We start from the raw sequence: 19,867 nt of genomic DNA, 5'->3' as shown, positions 1-19,867 counted from the left end.
ATAAAGAATGCATCTAATAACCCTCAGTATTTTATGAAATAGCTACTCAGTACACCTGAATGTTTACATTTATTCCTCAGACTTCTTCACACACATTTTCTTTTTGGTTTTTTTTCCATGCAAGTTCTTATGACACATAGTTATGTTGCATTCTCTAAGTATCTGCAACTAATTAAAAGATCCTTACAGTGTTGCAGACCAAAAGACACGCATAATTTTGCTGCCTGATTTGCACCTTCCTTTCATGGGGAGATCCATGTGAGAACAGTATTCATATCTCTGGTCTAGGATCAGTCTCTAGGTACAATCCCAAGGCTGAATACAGGTGGTTGAAATTTTTTGCAGCAAGGCTGCACATTTCTCTTCACAGAAAAGTAGATTGTAATTTTGGGGAGAGAATATAGCTGGAAACCATGGAAGAGATTAAGCAGTGGGGGGTAGTGGAAGCATTGCATACAACAACTCTTTTCTGTCCTGAATATTTCTGGGCAAAAATTTCTTTTTGAATATAGCAGCTCACATTTGCATGCATTAAGGCTGCCTGTATCTGGGTCAATTAAGAACAAAATGCTAGAAAACAGTGCAACCTGGAATAACAGCAAGTATAATGTATCCCCAGAGCAAGCTAAGCCATGGCACTGTAAAGGGCTCTAATGCTGGAAGGCTCTTATTGGTCTGATAGCACTTTTGAATAATGAAATCTGTAGGTATCAGAAGTCTTTGAGGGTGTCAATGAGAAATTTTGCTGGCCCTATGATAGAGAAAATGATCCAAAACTCCTTTAAATCCAAATAAAGACCTTAACTGGTCTAATAGCTTTGGGATGAAGCCATAAATCCTATAATAATGCTCACTTCATAGCCAGTTAGGGTTGAACATACGGATACTAATGATTTATTGGAAAATGTGATGAAAACCTGTAACAAAGCTCTGATCACAGTTAGGAGAGAATGCCTGTGAGACTCTGTGTTATGTTCCCACTATCCACAGCAAAGCCTTTTGTGTGCAGGGCTGTCCAAGAATTCCAGTGATTGCATAGATGCCACTGCATTGATGCCAACCTGCTGCACTGAAGAGAATCTAAGTATATCTCCAGGGATGGGCTTTTTTCCTCCTTTTTCTCCTTCTGTCTTTAGAAGTACTTGAACTGAACACTTGGTTTTGAATTACCTATCACGTGTGTTTGCAAAAGAACATTTCATCTACGGTTGTTGTTTTGAAAAATTAAAATAAAGATTTTATTTTAATGAATCACTTTTTAAAGATTCCTAAAAGATCAGTGGTTTACATAGACGTGGGATAGATGTGGGCAGCATGTGTCGTTGTTGGTTACGAGCACACTAAAAGGCCTTAAATGCTGTAAGTAACAGTTGGAAGGAATTTCCTGACTTATTTGGACTCTGTGACAGGTTGATCATTATCCATTTATTAAAAAATATGTTTGTTTTTAAGGCCATCAGACATTTATTAGAGTATTTGTAAACGATAAAAGGAATGTCTTTATTGGAAGTGTGACCCCTCTGGATATGTTCCCATGGATGCTAGAAGGTCTTTTTCCAGAAATAACATTTAGTGAAAGAATGAAATCTCCACATAGTTGCTATGATGTTCTAAGACACAGAGTTCCTAGAACTGAACAGTCTTTCTTATTAATAACTCTTAATCACGGCTGAACAGAAATGCTGTGCCTTGTACCTACTGCACTTACAGGGAGTTTGCCTCCTAAGTTCAGAAGGAGCTGAACGAGTGCCTTTAAAAGCTGCTCTCATGCCACAGTTTGCTGATGGCATTTGCTTTTTGGTTTGTAATTTTTTTCAGAAGCTATATAGAATTATCCTAGTAAATTAAATTGTGCAGTCAGCCATTTCTGTTTGCATATGATTATAGTTTTATTACGTCTAAAAGCATTTCCCCTATTTAAGCAATATATTTTACTTAAAACCAAGAAAAGAAAATGACAACCGATATGCAGGGTGCTCGTGTCACAGGAGCTTACTGGAATGCTGGATTCTGGTATATTGCTCAACTATTGGCCCTGCATCTTGTTGAGATGCTTAAAAGGCCAGGTTACCAAATGGTGACATCTCGCTCAAGAGCAAGTCAGAGAAAAGAAGAGGGTGCAGCAACATTTCCAGTGAAGGAGGAACATGAGATTTCTCATTCTTGGTGCTAAATAATCAACAAGAGAGCCTGGAGATTTTGCAGAAAAAGACTGCCAAGCTCCAATTACCACAGCTACATTCCTCAAACCATTAGATCAGTTTCCAGAGGGACTCACTGCTGATTTCAGGAATCACATGGAAAAACAGCTCCAGGCAAACAGTGTAGTGCAGGAGCTGAGTAATTTTGAACGTATTCAAATCTATGGCAGAGGATGACTTCATGTGTCATTTGTGCTCTTCCCTAATGAACGGGTCAGCAAGCAGCAATACCTTACTGGGCTGCTTATTTTTCATCTTGGGCTTTGGGTTTGCTTTGCCCAACTGATTCTGCTGCACAGCTCTTCTGATCAGATGTTCATGTAAACTTTTGGCTATGGCAATACAAGAAAAGTTGGTGTTCTTTGCAAAGGGGCTAAAACTGAAAGCTGAACATACTTCTACTTTAAAAATTTTATCCTGGTTATGCTGAAAAGCAATCGTATACAAAAAACTGAACTTCCTGGCTACTCAAGAGCACTGCATTTATTGCACTTCTGCAAACCTAGCCTCGAAAGTGCCTGCTGGTCAGACACTGCCCCAGTGGAAAGCTGGAGGAGGGCAGTGGCTGTGTCAGCCCTGTGACCTCAGCACGCTGCTCTCAGAAAGCAGACATCAGTGCAGAGCTGGGCCACAACTTAAATCAGTTGGCTATTTCTCTGTTATATCAGCAACAGTGCCCCTATCTGCAGTATGTCTGCAGATACATGCGAAGCTCCACAGACTGCCATTTTGTCATTCAAAAAATGGATTTAATGGCTTGGTCTCACGTTACTCAACTTTCTAGCTCTAGTTAATGGAGCAGGCCTAATTCCAGGGTGGGTTTTAATTCAGTGAATGGGGCTGATGCACAGATCAAATAGTTCTGGCACCCTGACACTTCCTGTGAGTGAAAAATGACACTGAACTAAACAGTTGTGTGCATTTCATCCCATTCATGCAACAGGCTAAAAGAGAACTCATATTTGGCAAAAATACAGGAATGGGAGAAAAAGACTCAAATCAGAGAAAGAAAAATGTAAATGTTCTTGAGAGGACTTCTGTCTCACAATAGGAAAATAAAAAAGAAAAAAGATCATGGAAAACCACAGAGCTTAATTGTAGAAATACCCAGGCAGGAGAGTGTGAGAGCTTAGTGGAATGTTAAGGTTTAAGAAATAGTCTTTCACAGAGCCTTGCAAGAGGGCCTGACACATCACTGTGCTGCTCTGCTCAGGAAGTGTTGCAGAAAAGGATTTTTGTCTGTGACTGAGGATTAATACTGGATCTGGACAGTATCTAACAGAGCAATCCTGCCCATGGGATCCTTGTCACAATTACTGACCGTGTTGCTTAAGACAGCAGCTTTAGCTTATTAACATGATAGGAAACATATTTTTCTCAAGATCCCTTTTTTGTTGTTTTGGTTTCTTTTTCAGATCAGTTTTAGTCTGTGGTTGTATGTTTGCTAGAAACAAAGCAAGTCAAGCAGTGCTCTTATGTTTCCCATGTGGAGCTTGAGGAGAGAGATGTCAGGGGAAGAAAGCCCCTGCATTCACTGGATACTTAATGAGGTATTCAGATGATCCAAGGCTGCTTATCAAAAAATGCCACAGTATTAGGTTGTGTTAACACAGGCTTTTACTCTGGTCTTTATATAATTTAGCTGGATTTCCAATGCGCAAAGCATAACAAGATTCAGGAGATATATTTTATTCTGAGACATTACAGACCAAATAGGTAGGATAATGGGTGTGAAATGAAACAGAGCTAGGAAAGGACCCATAAAAAGTCATGTGGGGAAAATGAATTTCGGGAGAAAAACAAGAATCCCGAATCCAAGTGATTTTTTGATTACACAAAATAAACATTCCCTTATCTCACCTAGTGGGCCTGAATATCTTGGGGCTTAAGCAATCATAAGGTTTTTGTAATATTTTCCAGTCTGGTTACAACAGCCTTATCGTAGAAGGGCTGTGTGCTGTATCTTTCTGAAAGTCTTTGTCATGAGATGTGGCATTACAACTGGAATGCTTATTGTACTCCGTCATTATTTATACTCCATCGCCTCCATTGACTGCCTATCCCACCCGCTCCCCGGAGATTAGCAGAGTCAAAGAAAGGATAAATGATGATTAGCAGTTCGTCAAGGGATACAAGAGCTGAAAGGGTCAATATAAAACAAAGTCTGCCGCATATAATTCACAAAGAATGTGAGGCATTGCTTTTCAGAGGCGACATTCACATAGCCAGGATTTTAATGAGAATGGAAAATGCTAACATATAAATTCAATCCTATAAAAAAATATTAGCAACAGGCGTACTGAGTGGTAAATATTTTTACCATTAAGCTCTACTGTGTTTCTGACGTGAACTATTAAAATTTCTCCTAAGCTTTCTTTAAATCATGTCTTCAAAATGCCCTTTAAAACACAGGCCTTTGTTTGCACAGCATCGTTAGCAAAGATGACAGTACAAATGCATAATGATGAACCAACGGAACATCTTAAAAAATCATGGATTTTCGAAGTGTGTAATGTAAACCCGATGAAATCCTCACTGAAACTGATGAAGGGTTCCTCCTGACATCTGAAGAAGCCAACTATTTCCTTTAGGAGTACATTTTCTTTTCATGTGAGGGTATCTCAGCAGTAAACCAGGGTGCCATTAAGTTACATGCTGGGCACACAGTAAACCAAAAGGAGTTTTCTGCTTGTCTCTTGAAGATTTCTCTCCATTGGTATGCACTGAACTCTTGCTGCGTTGCTGTCATTTCTGCTCCACTTCACCAGGGGTTGCAAAGCCCTTGCTTATGCAGATGTGTACATTGGAGATGGGGCTGTGCTTCAGCTGCAGCTCTGGGCAAAGTTCCTGTGGCTTATTTGGGGTCCCAGAGGAGGCTCAGGGATGCTGCAGCTCTGGCCCCCTTTGCCAAACCATCAGAACCATTTAGGTTGGCTTAAAAGATCAGCAAGTCCAATCATCTCCTAACACCACCAAATTCTGCTTTGTGCACAATATTAGCAGTCCTCTTGCAATCCCAGACTCCCAAAGCTTCCCATTCCCATAGCTATTTTTGTCTTTGCAGGTGAAATGCAGGGCACTGAAGTCTTTACAAAGACAGATGAATGCGTTATTCCCAATAATTCCACAAACATTGCTTGTTCTTGTTATTATCGTGCAGAGTACCTGAAATTTTAATGTTTCATTCCTCCAGGCTGTCGAGGTCCTTTTGCTCTTCAAAATAAGGACACAGACTTTGTTTGTTGTATAGGAAAATCAGGACGTTTTTGTGCTTTTCCTCTCTGTATACTTAGGAAAGGCAATACATACTGATTCTTCACTTGGAAATGTCTTAGCCTAGCTACTATGGGTCACTGTGTGCAATATTTCCTAGTAGTTTCTAAAGCCTTTTTCACAATGGATAGGATTAAATATTGATTGATTGGTCTCCTAATTATTACTTCCAGTTGTGTGGGAAAGGGATGTTTACTCATCCAGTCTTCATTTCTGTATTGACAAAGAAGTATGCAAAACTGAAGTGCCAGTGATACTTCCTGCAGCTGTTGGCTTTTGAAGCTTTGTGCTGTTTCTGAATTCAGAGCATTTTCTCATTGTTACTGGTGCAAGTTAGTCATAGAGACTGAACCTCTGTTTCAAGAGCTTTCAGTTGCAGCCAAGCTTAGTGAAATCTAGTTACCAAAAATCCAGGCATGTGTGAGCTGCGATATGAGTGACTGTGACTGTACAACAGATGTTGGAGCAAACCCAGGTGGGTGCTGCCGGCTGTCCATCCCTGCTAGAGTTGCGTGCCCCGACCTCTTGGTTCTGGTTTGAATTCTCCTTGCCTGATTCACTTGCCGATTGTGAACAACTGCAGTTTATATGTTAAAGCTAGTGTGCAGAATGGTTATCATCTGATGCAAATGTTTCTCTTACCAAAAAAAAAAAAAAAAAAAAGCTATAAGGAGGAGGAAAAGTTTAAGCTCTGTTTTGGAAACTAAGAATTGTGGAAATATTACCTAATAGGAAAAGTATTCTTAAAACTGGTTCTACTCAGTGCATCCCTTTAAAGGATTATACTTTGTGCCTGCCTTCTGGTCCCTGTCACAGCTCCTGTCATGGCCTAGACATTGGTTCCTATTACAGAGCTCTACAACAGGCCTGGATAATTGTATGGCAAAGGGAAATATTTCTGCCTGTGTCAAAATACTACAGGTGAATGGGGGGAGAGATCACTTGTTTATGTCTTTCATTATGGTTCTGTCGGATTAGAAAAATATGTTCATTTTTAATAGCCTTTTCATTATCAATCAGACCAGTTTTCTTTTAGTAGTACTTTCACATGAGTTAAGAAAATTCAAGGACATTAAAAAAGGGTGTATGGAAGGAACATCTGCTTTTCATTTTATAAAAGCCATGCATTTTTAATACAATAATGCAGAGAAGCAGAAAAAGGCATAGCAAAAAGAAACAAAAAGCCTTAACAAATACACTGCAGTCCTTTTCACTAAGCAACTTTGGAACGTTACTGTGGATTTCTACCAACATGACCACAAATTCTACTTTATTATGCTGACTTAAAGGTGGGTGGGGAAGAAGTGCAGTGGTATTTCATTCATCTATCAGAAAAGACCAGCAAGCTTCTAGGAGCTTACATGAATAGATATTTCAAGGTTGGTGGATAACTTGCACAGAGAACTTTGTGAGTATTTGCATTTCTTCACATGAAAAAATATATTTTTCAAGAAGCCTAAATATGCAGAAGCAGCAAAAAACAACACAGTTTTGGACAAGAGGAATGAAAGTGACAAAAAATTGCGTTAACAGCCAACCTTAGCAAGTAGTATCTCTCAAAATGACTTCTTGGAAGAACCAGGCCAAATGCCCAGGTCTGGGGTAATGTTGTATTTTTATCATTGTTTTATCTGTGCTGAAGGATGATCTTCATCTCAGTCCATCTAACTCAGACATGTTGAAAGATTTCAGAGAGTAAAACATACAGATGGGATCTGGGTTAGGGATTAACAACCCGGTAGGATTCTGTGTTCATGACCTCTCAGCAAGTTCCAGTTCTAGTAGGTCTGAAAATGAAAAACTGTTTGACAGTCTGATAAAGTGTTCTCAGGCCCTGACAATTGAGATGTGGTTTGTCTCTGCTGTGATGGTCTGGTAGCTCTGTGTGTGCTGGAGGGGAGAGGAGAAGGGAAGAGCAGAAATGCACTCTGAAGGGCTGTGCCCACATCTGGTGCCACTGCTGCAAGAGTATCCAAAAAGGTTGTATGAGAACAAAAGGTCCTTTGAGCAATGAGTAACTGCTTTGACACAGGACCTTGGGTGAAATAGCTTGCATTTTAAATTACCTGATTTAAATTAGACCTGTTTGGAGCCAGACTGAATTCAATAATTCTGGAGAGGTAGTACCTAGTTGGAGGCTATGCCCAGAGTGACTTTGTCATTCTTTGGAACTGAACAATCCTGTAAAGGACACAAGAACCCATTTATTCACCCAGGTATTGAAGCAGCTATTGATCCAGATCATCAGTTCAATGCCACGTTTACCGATACTTTTGTAAGGAAAAGCTTCCCTGTTAGGCCCCATTTCCCACTGACCAGCATTTCAAAATTTTAAACATTTACTGATGTAACTTGATCGCTGCTCTGAATTTCAGAGGCCCTCAGCCTGCAGTTTCTTTTTGTGCATGCCTGCACTGAAGTCAACTCTATTCATCCGTAATGAAAACAAACCTTTTTCTTTCCATGGCTATTTTCATCCTTTTTGTGCTTTCCATTTATTACCGTAATTTACAACAATATTGTGAGTATTATTAATCCCAATCGCAGTCAATGGGAGTTTGGCATGGTTTTACACTGCAGTGCTGTGTCTTAAATAGTTTTGGCTTGCAAGCTGAAAGAATTTGGCATGCAACTACTCGTCACTGCCCAGGGTTAGCAAATACATACAAAACACTCACTATGCCCATGTGCACTCAGGCCAAAGAGAAAGGAAAAGGAAAGAAAGATGTTGCAATTTCGAGATCTTTGACATTGAGGACTGTATGGAAGTGTCATCCCAAGAGGATGTGTGGCTTCGTGATGCTGAGCAAGGTGCTTTTTGCTCAGAAGCTCCCACGTCCAGACCTCATACTGACCCAATGATGGTATACTGTGTTAAAAGCCTCACAGATCTATATGAATATATCTTCTATGTTAGAGTGGGATTTTGGGGGGCTATAAAATTACAGAAAAGACATTTTTAAGCTGTGTATACATGTTTAAGGAGACTGTAATTTTAACTCAAGGGTTTCACACAGTTTCCATTGCCAAAATTGCTCAACAGCTAGGCAGCTTTCCTTGGGAAAAACTGAATTTTATGGTATTTAATTCTCAAAACCAGAGAGGAGGGCTATTCATTTTTTAACACTGACAGTTTCACCTAGAGTGCATTTATAATACACTGCCCCATCTTTTGTAGACGCTATCATGGCTATCAGTGCTATAAACAGCTAACCTGAAGTAGATCACAGAGACAAGATGAAGGGAGATGAGCACCAAGTGATAGTTTCAGTTCCTGTAGACCATAAACAACTGTTTTGTAGATGTACACCCTGACAGCCACAGTGAGATGTGTAAGTGGTCAGATGTTGTCTTGGCAGCTGTTCGATGAAGCCCTTGTTCAGTGCCATAAGAAAGATGGGATGCTGTTAAGAGGATGGCATTTTTATTTAAAGAGATGCAGAGTTGCTACTCTAAGAAAAATAGGAAGATCTTCTGATACTGTGCACACTTAGGAGTAATCCAACTTTTTCTGTTGTACACAGTAACAGAGAAGGAGTACCAGGACAATGTCCTTGTTTATTTCCTCCTCATTTTCTTTTCCTCTTCATAAAAATGCTATCTAATAAAGCAGCCAAGATATTTTTTAGTTTGTTGCTCACAGGGTTTTTAAAATTATATTTGTTGTTCTCACACTGCTTGCCTGATAAAGCAGCCGTTAAACGGAGAACTCTGAGAGATGGGGAAAAATATTGAAGTAGTGTTTGATTAACAATATTTTTGCAGGAAATTGAAATGTTGACTATTCTTAACCTCGGGCAAAGGAAAACTCAAAGCCGATTCATATTCAGTTATATATGGCAACCTGTTTTAATTTCATATGCCTTTATAGGATCTGATATTTAACTGTACTTTTTTTCCTTTATATTGCTGTCTGCCACAGTCTTCCATTTTTTTGTGTCACCATGCTTTATTTATTTATTTGTTTATTTATTTTTTACTGCATGTCTGTACCATTAAGAAATACATTCTGAGAGCTTTCAGGTTGACCCTGTGTCCTACAGTATTTTACTACATCACTTCAGTGAGCATACGCTTGCATAGATCTGTTGGCTACAATGGAGCATGGTTGACTTACATCAGCTAAGGTCTGGATTTTATGCACAGCACTTTCTAATTCCCTGTTGATAAAATAATTTCTCTTTTTTACAGTTTGTAACAATATTTTCATTATGTGTGCTAGTTGCATCTGGGTGTGAATCAGTCCAACAAACTCTAAATTAAAATAGTTGGGTGATCTAAGTCTGTTGCAACGCAGTATTCTCACAACTTGGAAAAATACAGCCAACGTACTTTCTCTCTTTCTTTGTCTGTCTGTCTGTCTTTTTCCAGGGAACTAAATAAATGAATGTACCTTGAAGTTTTAATTTTCTAGGTGGTTAGAAATAGTTTGTATAAGAGGGAAAGGAAAGTCAGTAGACCACATGGTCCTGGATAGATCATGTGAACAGTTAGGATGTAAACAGTTAGAAATCCTCTAATTGCTAGCACAATTTTAGTCTCTAATTTAATCCATAAACTAGAATCAATGTGCTTCTGACTCATAGACCTGTAAGAATATTTCAGTGGGGCTGTGAAGCGTGTGAAAATCAAGAGATGTGTCAGCATCAGAGCCCTTTCTCAACACCTTCAATATAATCCATTGTATTTGGATCTTGAGATGACAAGATTTCAAAAATCTCTGAATTAGACAGAATTCTGTGTTTTGTAAACAGTTAAGTGACCTCCAAGTTCATCTTAATAGAGTAAATTATCACACGTTTTGGATAAGAGCAAGTCTAACACCAAACCTTTGGGCTGGGAGATACTGCGTTTACATGATTGGCAGAACTATGCCAATGAGTTCTCCTTCTTCACATTTGAGAAAAATACAAATTGAATTAGAAAGTGCACACCCTCCTCCCTTGGTGGCCACTAAGTATTTGTTTGCTTTTTAAATTCAGGGGAGGAGAGGAGAAAAAAGCTAATCTCACAAAGGTTCACTCCACCCTCTGCTTGGCTTCACTTCCTTGGCAAGCCTCCCCAGCAGCAGCTGGCTGACTGTTTTTCTTCTGCAATTCTGCTCATGACATTTCCTGAAACCAGGTTTTTCTGAAGGTTTCCAGCAGTCCTTTCAGCCCCCTGACCTCCTTTTTTGGCCTCTTCCCCCCCCAGCCATGGACTTGTGCCTAGTTCCCAGCAGTTTAAGGACCATATTGCCATCACACACCCATGCAAATACTCTATACATCCTCAACACATACAATGAGTTTCTGTGGCTGGCATGTAAATCTTACTTACTGAGAGTCAGTGGTTAGTGTAGGGTATGCAGAACAGCTGTATTTCTGCTGGGAGTGTAAACAGAGACAGTACTTCCCCAAGCTACCTGGTCCATCAGAGAAACAAAGTCTGCATTGAGTTTTTCACTGGTATGAGGTCTGTTCCTGGCTATTGCTAGCCACCATCCTGGCACTTGTTTCATTTAATGTAATTCGTTTTTGAACTTCCAGCATGTAACCCTCTCCATGCACAAGAATTTAAACAAAGAACTGAGATGATGGAGAACTGATGCACAGACCCTATTTTACTTAGTGAACCAGCACTTTCCCTCTCCAAACCACTAAAAGATGCACAAACTGTCCTTTCACAGGCTTTTATAGGCATTGCAGTGACTTAATCTCTTAGTGCAAAAGCCTACTTCCATATTAAGTTCTCTGTTATCAATGACATTAAATCAATATTTTCAGTGCTGCCGGATCCAAGTCACACATAAGCCGTCACACACAGTTTAACTTCAGAAATACGGTATTGAGGTACAGTCAGTTTGTTTTTTCAAAGATTATAGAGCACTTTAGAGTAGAGCTGCTGAAGATCTGTGAGGGTTTATTCCTTGTTGTAGCCAGTTTCTTATATGCTCTGTGAGTTTCTATTCAGATGACAGTTTTGTTACAGAACAGTAGTTCTGTAAGTCCAAGAAGACGACTGTTATGTGGTTATCAGGAGTAGCACTGGCGAAGCCTGCGTTGTGTGTGTCAGAACAAGCAACACACTTTAAGAGAATCAATAGACATAGTGTGGGTTCTTCTTGTATACATGTTAGATATCTAGTTGTTCTCCATGCGTGTTCACACAGCTCGTAGTCTGAACAGCCTCCCCTGGTGTGCTTCTTTGTCTAATTGGTGACATCTGTGTTTAGAGTCAAAGATGGAGAAAAACAGTAATTTGTCCCTTGCCAGACATTGAATTGAGGAGAAAACATACATCTGGGATTTATTTGTGTGAAAAGATACACAACTGAAGTACTATGTCTGATTTCAACCTGACCCAGCAGTGCCCTCTCCATTTAGCATATTAAGAATCAAGATTTATGAAGAGATATTTTACAAGTCAGAAGTGACACTTGCTGTAAAATCTTTGTTATTACAGCAGATCTCTCTCCTTTCTTTTTGCTTTTTCATTTAACTGCCACTCATCTGTCATAGAAGTAACGTAATTCATAATACAAACTGACTATGAATTCTTTCAGTTACATACTTCAGGAAAGCTATGTCATGATGGACATAAAGCTGTACAGCGCATCAGGCAAACATTATGCTACATGCCTTTTCTGCTGGTAAAACAAAGGGAACTCTGCCAACAAAACCTGACGTTAACCGAAGTTGCAGAAGGCATTTTTCCAGCTGTGGGTTATGGATCATTACTTGTCTGCAGGTTCTGAACGAGTACTCTTAGGAAATACTCTGAGAAGCAAAAGGTGGGATTTCTTGTCAGGGCACTTAGTCATCAGACCACACTGCTGGAATTACACATAGGTTCAAATATAGTAACTTCCTAAAATGCAGCAGGGCCAATTTGTGTTCTGAGCATGGAGGAGAGAGACAAGGAGCAGCCAGCTTTTCTTCCTGTTTCTGCTTGCATTCAGTTTTGGTCTCACACACTTTCAGTTTTACCGTTTGATTTGCTCCCGTCATGGAAGGAGGCTGCAGGATGTGACCAGAGGAAAACAGAGACCCTCAGCAGATCAGTGACTGTCTTCTCAGAGCTCAGCTTCTGGGAGTACCTGAGCTGCAATCTCAACTGTTTCTCCCGTGAAATCTTAGGGAAAACAGGGTCAGTTAGTGAATTAGAAGTTTTTTTTCAGAGATGTTGCTCAAGTAGATAAGAAAATTCCATTTATGTTACCCAGAGGTAAATCAAGAAGAAATAAATGGCCTTATCTACAGCACAGCTACCTGAAGCATGTGGAAATCCAGCGTGAATGTCCTGGGCTAGGCAGAAAAGCTTCGTTATCACTAGCAAGGAGGGTGCTGTGCTACCTTGTGCCTGACACATGCTCTTGGGTTTGTGGGAGAGGAGAAAGAAAACTGCTTCAGAGACTTCTTGTACTTGCTCAAGGTTCAGCATGTTGGGTTTTTGTTTGTTTTGTTGTTTTCTTTCTCTAAAACAAGGAGGATAATTCTTGATTGTCCTCCAGTTTCACAGCAGTAGTGGCCTTGTGCTCTAATGGTATGAGGTCTATTAACTCATCAGGGATGCATGTTGAAGATGCTTACAATAAAATAAAAGAGCCCTAAGGTAGGATCAAACACAGAGTAGACTTGGGGGACTTTTAACATTAAAGAGGATAGAACAGATCCTGGAAACCTCTTGTTTGCGTATTTTGTCTGTTACAAACTACTAATTCATCCTAGTATTGTTTGAATCATTTTGTCATGAAAGTGATGTAACAGAGTTGAGAATGAGGGCTTAATCCTTTCTGAATGGATGAGATTGAATGTTGCCAAATCTGTTTGAGAAAGATAAAATTTATGTCATCATAATGCCAAAGTCTATTAAAATGAAATCTTGGACTATAGCACTGTTCTTTCAGTTTGATTGTATATTTAAAAATAATTTGTATTGTGGAAAGAAAATGTCTGTGAGTTGGTCATTGTAATGCACGTACTTCAGTGTTATTCATCTTAAAATGTGAGATTTTTATTAGTGAGAACAAAACCCAATGAAATGAAATACATGCTGTAAAAATGAGTGCACACATTCATGCTTTGCTTATGTACAACAGGGATGTCTGTTTTGCTATTACTTAAATAGGATGCCAATTTCTGACTCCAAGTGACATGAATTTAATCCCAGGGTGTAAACCCCAGACAACAGCAGCCCCTGCATGTTTGGGGTTTGTGTTAAAGCCATGAGCACTGAAAAAATTTCCTTTCAGTATGGTGGGTTAATCTGGAAAATCTATTGAAATTGCTAGAACAGTAGGAATTTGAACTGGTTGAATACCAGAATTTGGTTCTTTTGAAACACTCCTTCAGGGCTTTTTTTTTTTTTTTTCCTTCTTGCAGACTCCCAGGCAATACAGCCTAGCACTAAACAAGAGTAACAGAGTCCATCTTTACTGTGCGTTTCTGGACTACAGGTATGTTATACAAGTTCAAATTCTTTAACTTGGCTAAATCAAATAGCGCGTCATTTGTGATGCTTTATGTTGCCTATGTTCTTCTTGTTCTCTTTCGTTTATAGAAGTAGTTAAAGTAACGAAGGCACTGGTTTACAACACATACAATCTCACAGTGGCTTTTTACTATAAATAGGAGGGTTTTTTTTCACTGGCCCTGTGTTAAGTTGGGGATTGAGAGCTTGAAAAATTTGGAATCAAAACTAAAATGCAGACTGATACTGATCCTGCCTATGATGGTTTATGAATATATCCATTTGGGCAGACACTTGGATGTTTTCAGATGGCAAGCCTCCAGCAGAGCCATTGGTTTCACTGGATCTCTGCCGATTTCACAATACTATGTGAGATCAGTATTTAAGAGCTGTGAGTTTTGGCCAATGCATGCAATGAAGAAACATTATGCCCCTGAATGCAAATTAAAAGGAAAGGTAAATAAATTAAATGTCACTCAGAAAATGGGGCCTATGGAAAAGTAACAGCTTTCATTTCTTATTTTTTTTAGCTCTGAATCTATTTAACCTGTTTTTGATTTCTGAGCCTGCTGCTCTTCTTGAGTTAAAATACAAATAGTATTTTCTGAATCTTGAATCATATGGGGATTAATAATTTTTGAGCTGTAATGATATAAGCTTAATTGATGTAGCAAAGGACTGCAGTGCTGTGATCTCTCCTATCCAGCACACACATGGGAAGGTCACTGTAATTGTTTTATTGAAGTTTTGTTTCAAGGATGTTGAACTGTCCCAGCTGTTAGCAGTTACTTGTCGTTATGGTTACTCACAAATTACAATAAATTCAAAACAGATTTTACTGAAGCAAATTAATATGGCTAGGGCATTGTCCCTGTGCAGTTTTCCACTGAGGCTTGGGCCCTTGAGGCTGTGCCTTGGGATAGAAACTGAAATACAAAATCTATCCTTCCAAGTGAGTTTTATTTGTGTCAAGGTATTCTTATTCCCTCGTGGATGGTAGTTAAAGAATAAGCAATTCCTGATTCACAGAAGGCTCCCTTTGAGAATTCAAGGAGGTCCCAAAGGACCTATTGTAAAATAAGCTCTGATGCAAATATTCATCACTAAGTCTAGCTTCAGGACCCAAAATAATATAAAAAATAATAAATAGTTAAAAAAACAGGCAGTTTGTGCAGTGACCTATGTTACCCAAAACTCCACCATGATGTGGCTTCTATGTTCCCACTCTGTCGCAGGACTCCTGGCAGGTCTGTGTCAGCACAAGGCTTTCCAGGTTTTCCTTGGCTCCAAGAAGCAAACTATGAGCATCACATCCCTTGCTGCCCTGGGACTGAGCCATGTGGCCAGGCCAGCGATATCCTCAGTGGAGCAGGAGCTGCTCTCGTCCCTGAGGGTGAAATGATGAAAAACGATTGGCATGGGTAGCTCACTAGAAATCATGCTCAATCAGTCTAAATTATTTTCTTTGTTAGGACAAGTGGGATGCTGAATAAGAGAAAGGCAGGAGATACAATATGCTTTGACTTCTGCAAGATTATTGACTTGTCTGATATGATAGTTCTCCAAATACAGAAATCTGGGTCTAGATAAAATGCCATAAGTGAGTTGCACAACATTATGAAGAAATGTAGTTATTCATTAGTTATAAAACTGGAAAGTAATCTATAGTGACATTCACATAGGGGTATGATTTAGGCCCTCTTCTGATCAGTACTTTCCTTATTTATTTTCATAGTGGAATTGAGAGGACACTAAGAGTGTTTATGAATACGTAAGCCTACAGTGGCCTTCAAATCTCTATCCTGTACAGTACAATACATGTCAAACTAACCTGAATAAGATGCATTTTGATAGAGATTGTGCCATTTTTGTATGCTTTGCAGCAATGGAACTGGTGTTTGGTCTAATGAAGGTTGTGTGCGTGACAGCGGGGACCTCAACTACTCAGTGTGCCTTTGTAACCACCTCACTAATTTCGCCATTCTGATGCAAGTGGTGCCTCTGAAGGTGAGATTAAGCAAAGGAGTAACTGTTTGTTGAAAACAAAACATAAATACATGCCACATCAATAAGTGATTGGAACTGGGCTCGTATTTGTCCTATTCACATTTATTCCACAGCTTGTTTACTGGGATGTTGTATTAATCCTTCTGGACGATATATGTTTCCTAAAACATGTGGGAACTGAATGGAGCATACATCTCTGTGGTAGGTGGGAGTCCTGAAGTACTGTACTTTATTATTACCCTTTTAGTACAATTTCTTGAAGTAGTAGGAAGGAAAAGCACTGGAAAACATAGCACAGACCAGCCCGGGTTTGATGATTCATTTTCAAGACCAAGAAAGCTGAGATGTGGCTGTTTAAGGCTTTTGCTAAGTAGACTTGTGGAATTTGAACAGCCAAGCTTGAACTCCGTGTGAAGCAAACTGCTGCCAGCTGGGCCCTACCACTTGCTCTGCCAGCTTTTCAAGTGCCTCTCTGCTACTCTTTCTTCACCTTCTTGCCAAGGGAGACTTGTGTAGAAGTGTGAGAAAGAAACGGAGGTTTTAGAGAGTGAACCCCTTATGTATAGTTTCTCTACGCTCAGTTCCTTTGTCCAAAGAGTTGTTAAGCAGACTCACGTCTTTACAGCCAGAATATGACCAAGGCTTTCTACTTGGTTCTCATACTCGTTGGTGCTTTCAGATGAAGTTTAATAATAAAGACATCACTTTTCTCACCAAACATGTTCTTGCCTTCATAATGCTGTGTCATGCCTTGAGATTTGCTCAGGGATGGCAGTATTGCTCCTTGCAGGTGAAGTGCTGGTTTATGCCTCCTGAAGGAATTCCTTTCCAAAGCTCAGCACCATGCAAGGCCAACCCCCTGTTGGGTCTTAGCAAGCAAACAGGCAGCACTGCCATGAGCACGAGAAATACAATTTTACTGCTTTATTTGGTGTGCTACTGTCAGGGGAGGATCCTGTGGAGGCAGTGACAAAGCTCTGCTCTGGAAAACTCCCAGCTGATAAATAATGAATCTATAATATAAATAATTTACAGACCATACATTTAAAGTAATTTATACTGATTGTCTGTCAAATTTATACTCTCAGGCACATTCTCAGCTTTTTACAGGCACCATCCTAACAATGCAAATTAACAACTGAAGAAGAGCTTCAGTGGGACAGTAGGAGTCATACTGTCACATTTATCATGGTGTGCTACTAACAAGTGTGGTGTCCTCTGTGGTACAGCTAGAGGGTTTTTGTCAGCTTGGTTGGTGTGGATGCATTGACTATGGGGCCATATCTCAGGCTCCTGTTAATTGGTTTGAATGATGGATTGCTGTTATTTTAGACAGTAGCCTAGCCCTGAGGTAGTTGATGCTGCAGGATGAGCTGCCTGTGCTTGTGATGGCAGCTCAGAGGTTCTTGCAGATAGACAGAAAATCTTGCGGCATCAGGGTAATCAGGGCTATCCCACTGAGCTGCAGCAAAGACTTTTCAAGGAATGAATGCTTCAAAACTGCCATTATTACTGATTTACTAACACTGTTAGCACAACTGCTTGCATGATTGTCCCAGTTATGTGGTGTCATGCCATCACAGTCGGGGTAAGAGTGTAGAACAGCATGGTCTGCAATCCAAAGAACTTAATTAATTCCCAGAGTCCTGTGGACTGGTCTAGCCATTTGAAGAGGGAGGGCACCTTGTCCGGGTCTCCAAGTTTTTATCTACCCTTTGTTGTCCTTGTTACTTATAAAGCACCTAATGATCGCAGCTGGTTTGTAAGTATCATTTTCTTAGGAACATTTTGTGCTCACAATAAAATGCAGTTTTGCCTACAGAGCTTCCCACCTGTGAGGTAAAAATGGAATGGAAGAAATATACTATTATTAAAACTGTTTTAAAGAACAGTATACAGAGATTAAATGATTTAACCAGGATTGAACAGAGCATCCACCAATTAAATGCTGGTGAAAGATTAGTTGATTTTCCATTGGGGAATAGTTCTGAAAGGCATAACTTTCAAACAAACAGATGTGAGATTGTTATGATTAAAGAGATGTTGGGGTAAGTTTTAATAATATGCAATATTAGTCACTGGAGATCAAAGACATTTTATATCAAAGCCTTTGGAGTCAGACTATCTTAAAGAGATCTGAAATGCATAGCTAGGAAACATGAATGCACTGTCCAGTTCCTCACAGTCATTTACAGTTCTATTTTCAGTATTTTGTCCCATCTTAACTGTCCAAATTTGTAAATTTTTGGAAAATGTTTTTGAACTGCTTTTTTACTTGTTTGTGATAAGTTAGAAAACAAAATTTGTTTAAGATACGTAGACCAAGACACCCTGATGCATAAAAACCTTAATTCCCATCTTCTTCTGCTATAACTTTAACCTCTTTCAGCTAAAATCTCAGGTTTTAACACAGTGCAGTGGTTGACAGAGAACAGTGTTGATGTGGAAATCCATGAATGTTTGAGACCAATTCAATGTAATATGTGCTCTGATGTAGTTGGTCATTCTTCATGGGAAAGAGATTGATTTTCTTTTTGCTTAAGAAAAAAAGCAAAAGTGTTTTTTAGGCATTGCGACTATTCAAAGAGAATTTGTTGTCCAAAACAGGAGAGCATGAAGTGCTCTCTTAGTTCAGAAAAAACTGATGTGTCTCTAAGCAAGGAAGACTGAAAATAAGTGACCTTCCTCAGAAATAACCTTCCATGTACGTACTTGTGGTGAGCATTTATAACAAAGCAGGGAGCTGAGCTTGGATGATTGTTGTTTACCAAAGATAGTGACTTTTTATTTAGAGTTATGCTAAACTCAAGCAAGAATCTCCTTGGTTAACTCTTTGTCCCTTCCCATGATCAAGTCTGGCTTTTTCCACTTCTAGAACAATAGCATGATTCAGACCCACCAGCTTTGATGCATTTTGCCCTCATGCCTCCCTTCCTGCTAACACTGGCTCAATTCACTTGTGAGCACAAGTGACTATAAATTCTCAAGATTCTTCATCATTGCAATTTTATTACAAGAAAAAGATATACGTAAATATTTTATGCATCTGGCTTGGAGAGGAATCACAGTGTGTCATATGGATTTTATTTTCTTTTAGAGGGACATTTATATGAACAGAGTTGTACGATGTCTGGCATCTGGTAGTGCTTTCTCTTGAAAACTTGAAATATATTGAGACAAGGAATGCTGACATTGTTAGGCAATTATGAGGCAGACTGTCAGGTGGGCCTAATTTAAGCAGAAATACAAGAAAGTAGGTGGGTAGAAGCTCTGAGACATAAGAGCATTTTTATCCCAATATTTCAGAGAAAGAAATTGAGAATGCATAGAAGAAAGCTTTACATTCTGGAATGCTAACTTCAGTGTGAGACAATTAACCTCCACTTTTATATCGGTGCACTATACAACAGTGTGTGGAGAAGAACTTATTTGAATGCTGTGAATTAGCTGAAACTGAGCTTGGATTACAAGTGTAGTTGAACACTACTTCAAATTTCACATTAGTTTCAGCAACAACTTGAATGCACTAAAGCTGACATGACTGTGGAAGAACAGTACTAGCAATACTGCTGACGAGCCTGAGATCCATGCCTGCAGTTAGCTGCTTTCAGCCATGAAGGAGAGTCGCAGTTGTAACAAGTTTATTTCAGGAATGAACAAAAGTACTGGAAAAACTTACAAACATGTGGCACTCAGATGTCAGGCTGGCACTGACCTGTTAGCCTGCCGATGAACTGGCCACGTGGAGTGCTGAAATTATCCCCGTCTTCAGCACTCTGTTGTTATGGTTGGCCCAGAATTAGACTTGCTTACCGAGATTCATGTATTGTGTTGGTTTTAACTTGGGAAATAATAACATTTGCATGGAGCTTTGGAGATTTGTGGCAATCAAATTGTTTAAATAAATAAGCAAATCCAAGATAAAATGTGACAAA

The 19,867-nt window shown here is 39.4% G+C and overlaps 1 protein-coding gene and 1 long non-coding RNA gene across 9 annotated transcripts in view; one reads left to right on the top strand and one right to left on the bottom strand.

The window, feature by feature from the left end:
- LOC121106882 overlaps positions 1–19,867 on the bottom strand; it is a 361,649-nt gene that overhangs the window by 60,582 nt on the left and 281,200 nt on the right. The window lies entirely within an intron of this gene.
- ADGRD1 (adhesion G protein-coupled receptor D1) overlaps positions 1–19,867 on the top strand; it is a 122,422-nt gene that overhangs the window by 50,685 nt on the left and 51,870 nt on the right. For all 3 annotated transcript variants that reach the window (XM_415094.8, XM_025155657.3, XM_046901245.1), the window contains 2 exons: positions 13,838–13,911; positions 15,809–15,932. In XM_415094.8, coding sequence (XP_415094.5) covers positions 13,838–13,911; positions 15,809–15,932 — 198 coding nt within the window. The remainder of the gene's footprint in view (positions 1–13,837; positions 13,912–15,808; positions 15,933–19,867) is intronic.

This window comes from Gallus gallus, chromosome 15 (assembly GCF_016699485.2).
Source record: "Gallus gallus isolate bGalGal1 chromosome 15, bGalGal1.mat.broiler.GRCg7b, whole genome shotgun sequence".
NCBI lineage: Eukaryota > Metazoa > Chordata > Aves > Galliformes > Phasianidae > Gallus > Gallus gallus.
The sequence above is the reverse complement of the archived record's forward strand: the minus strand, read 5'-3'. Positions and strand labels throughout refer to the sequence as shown.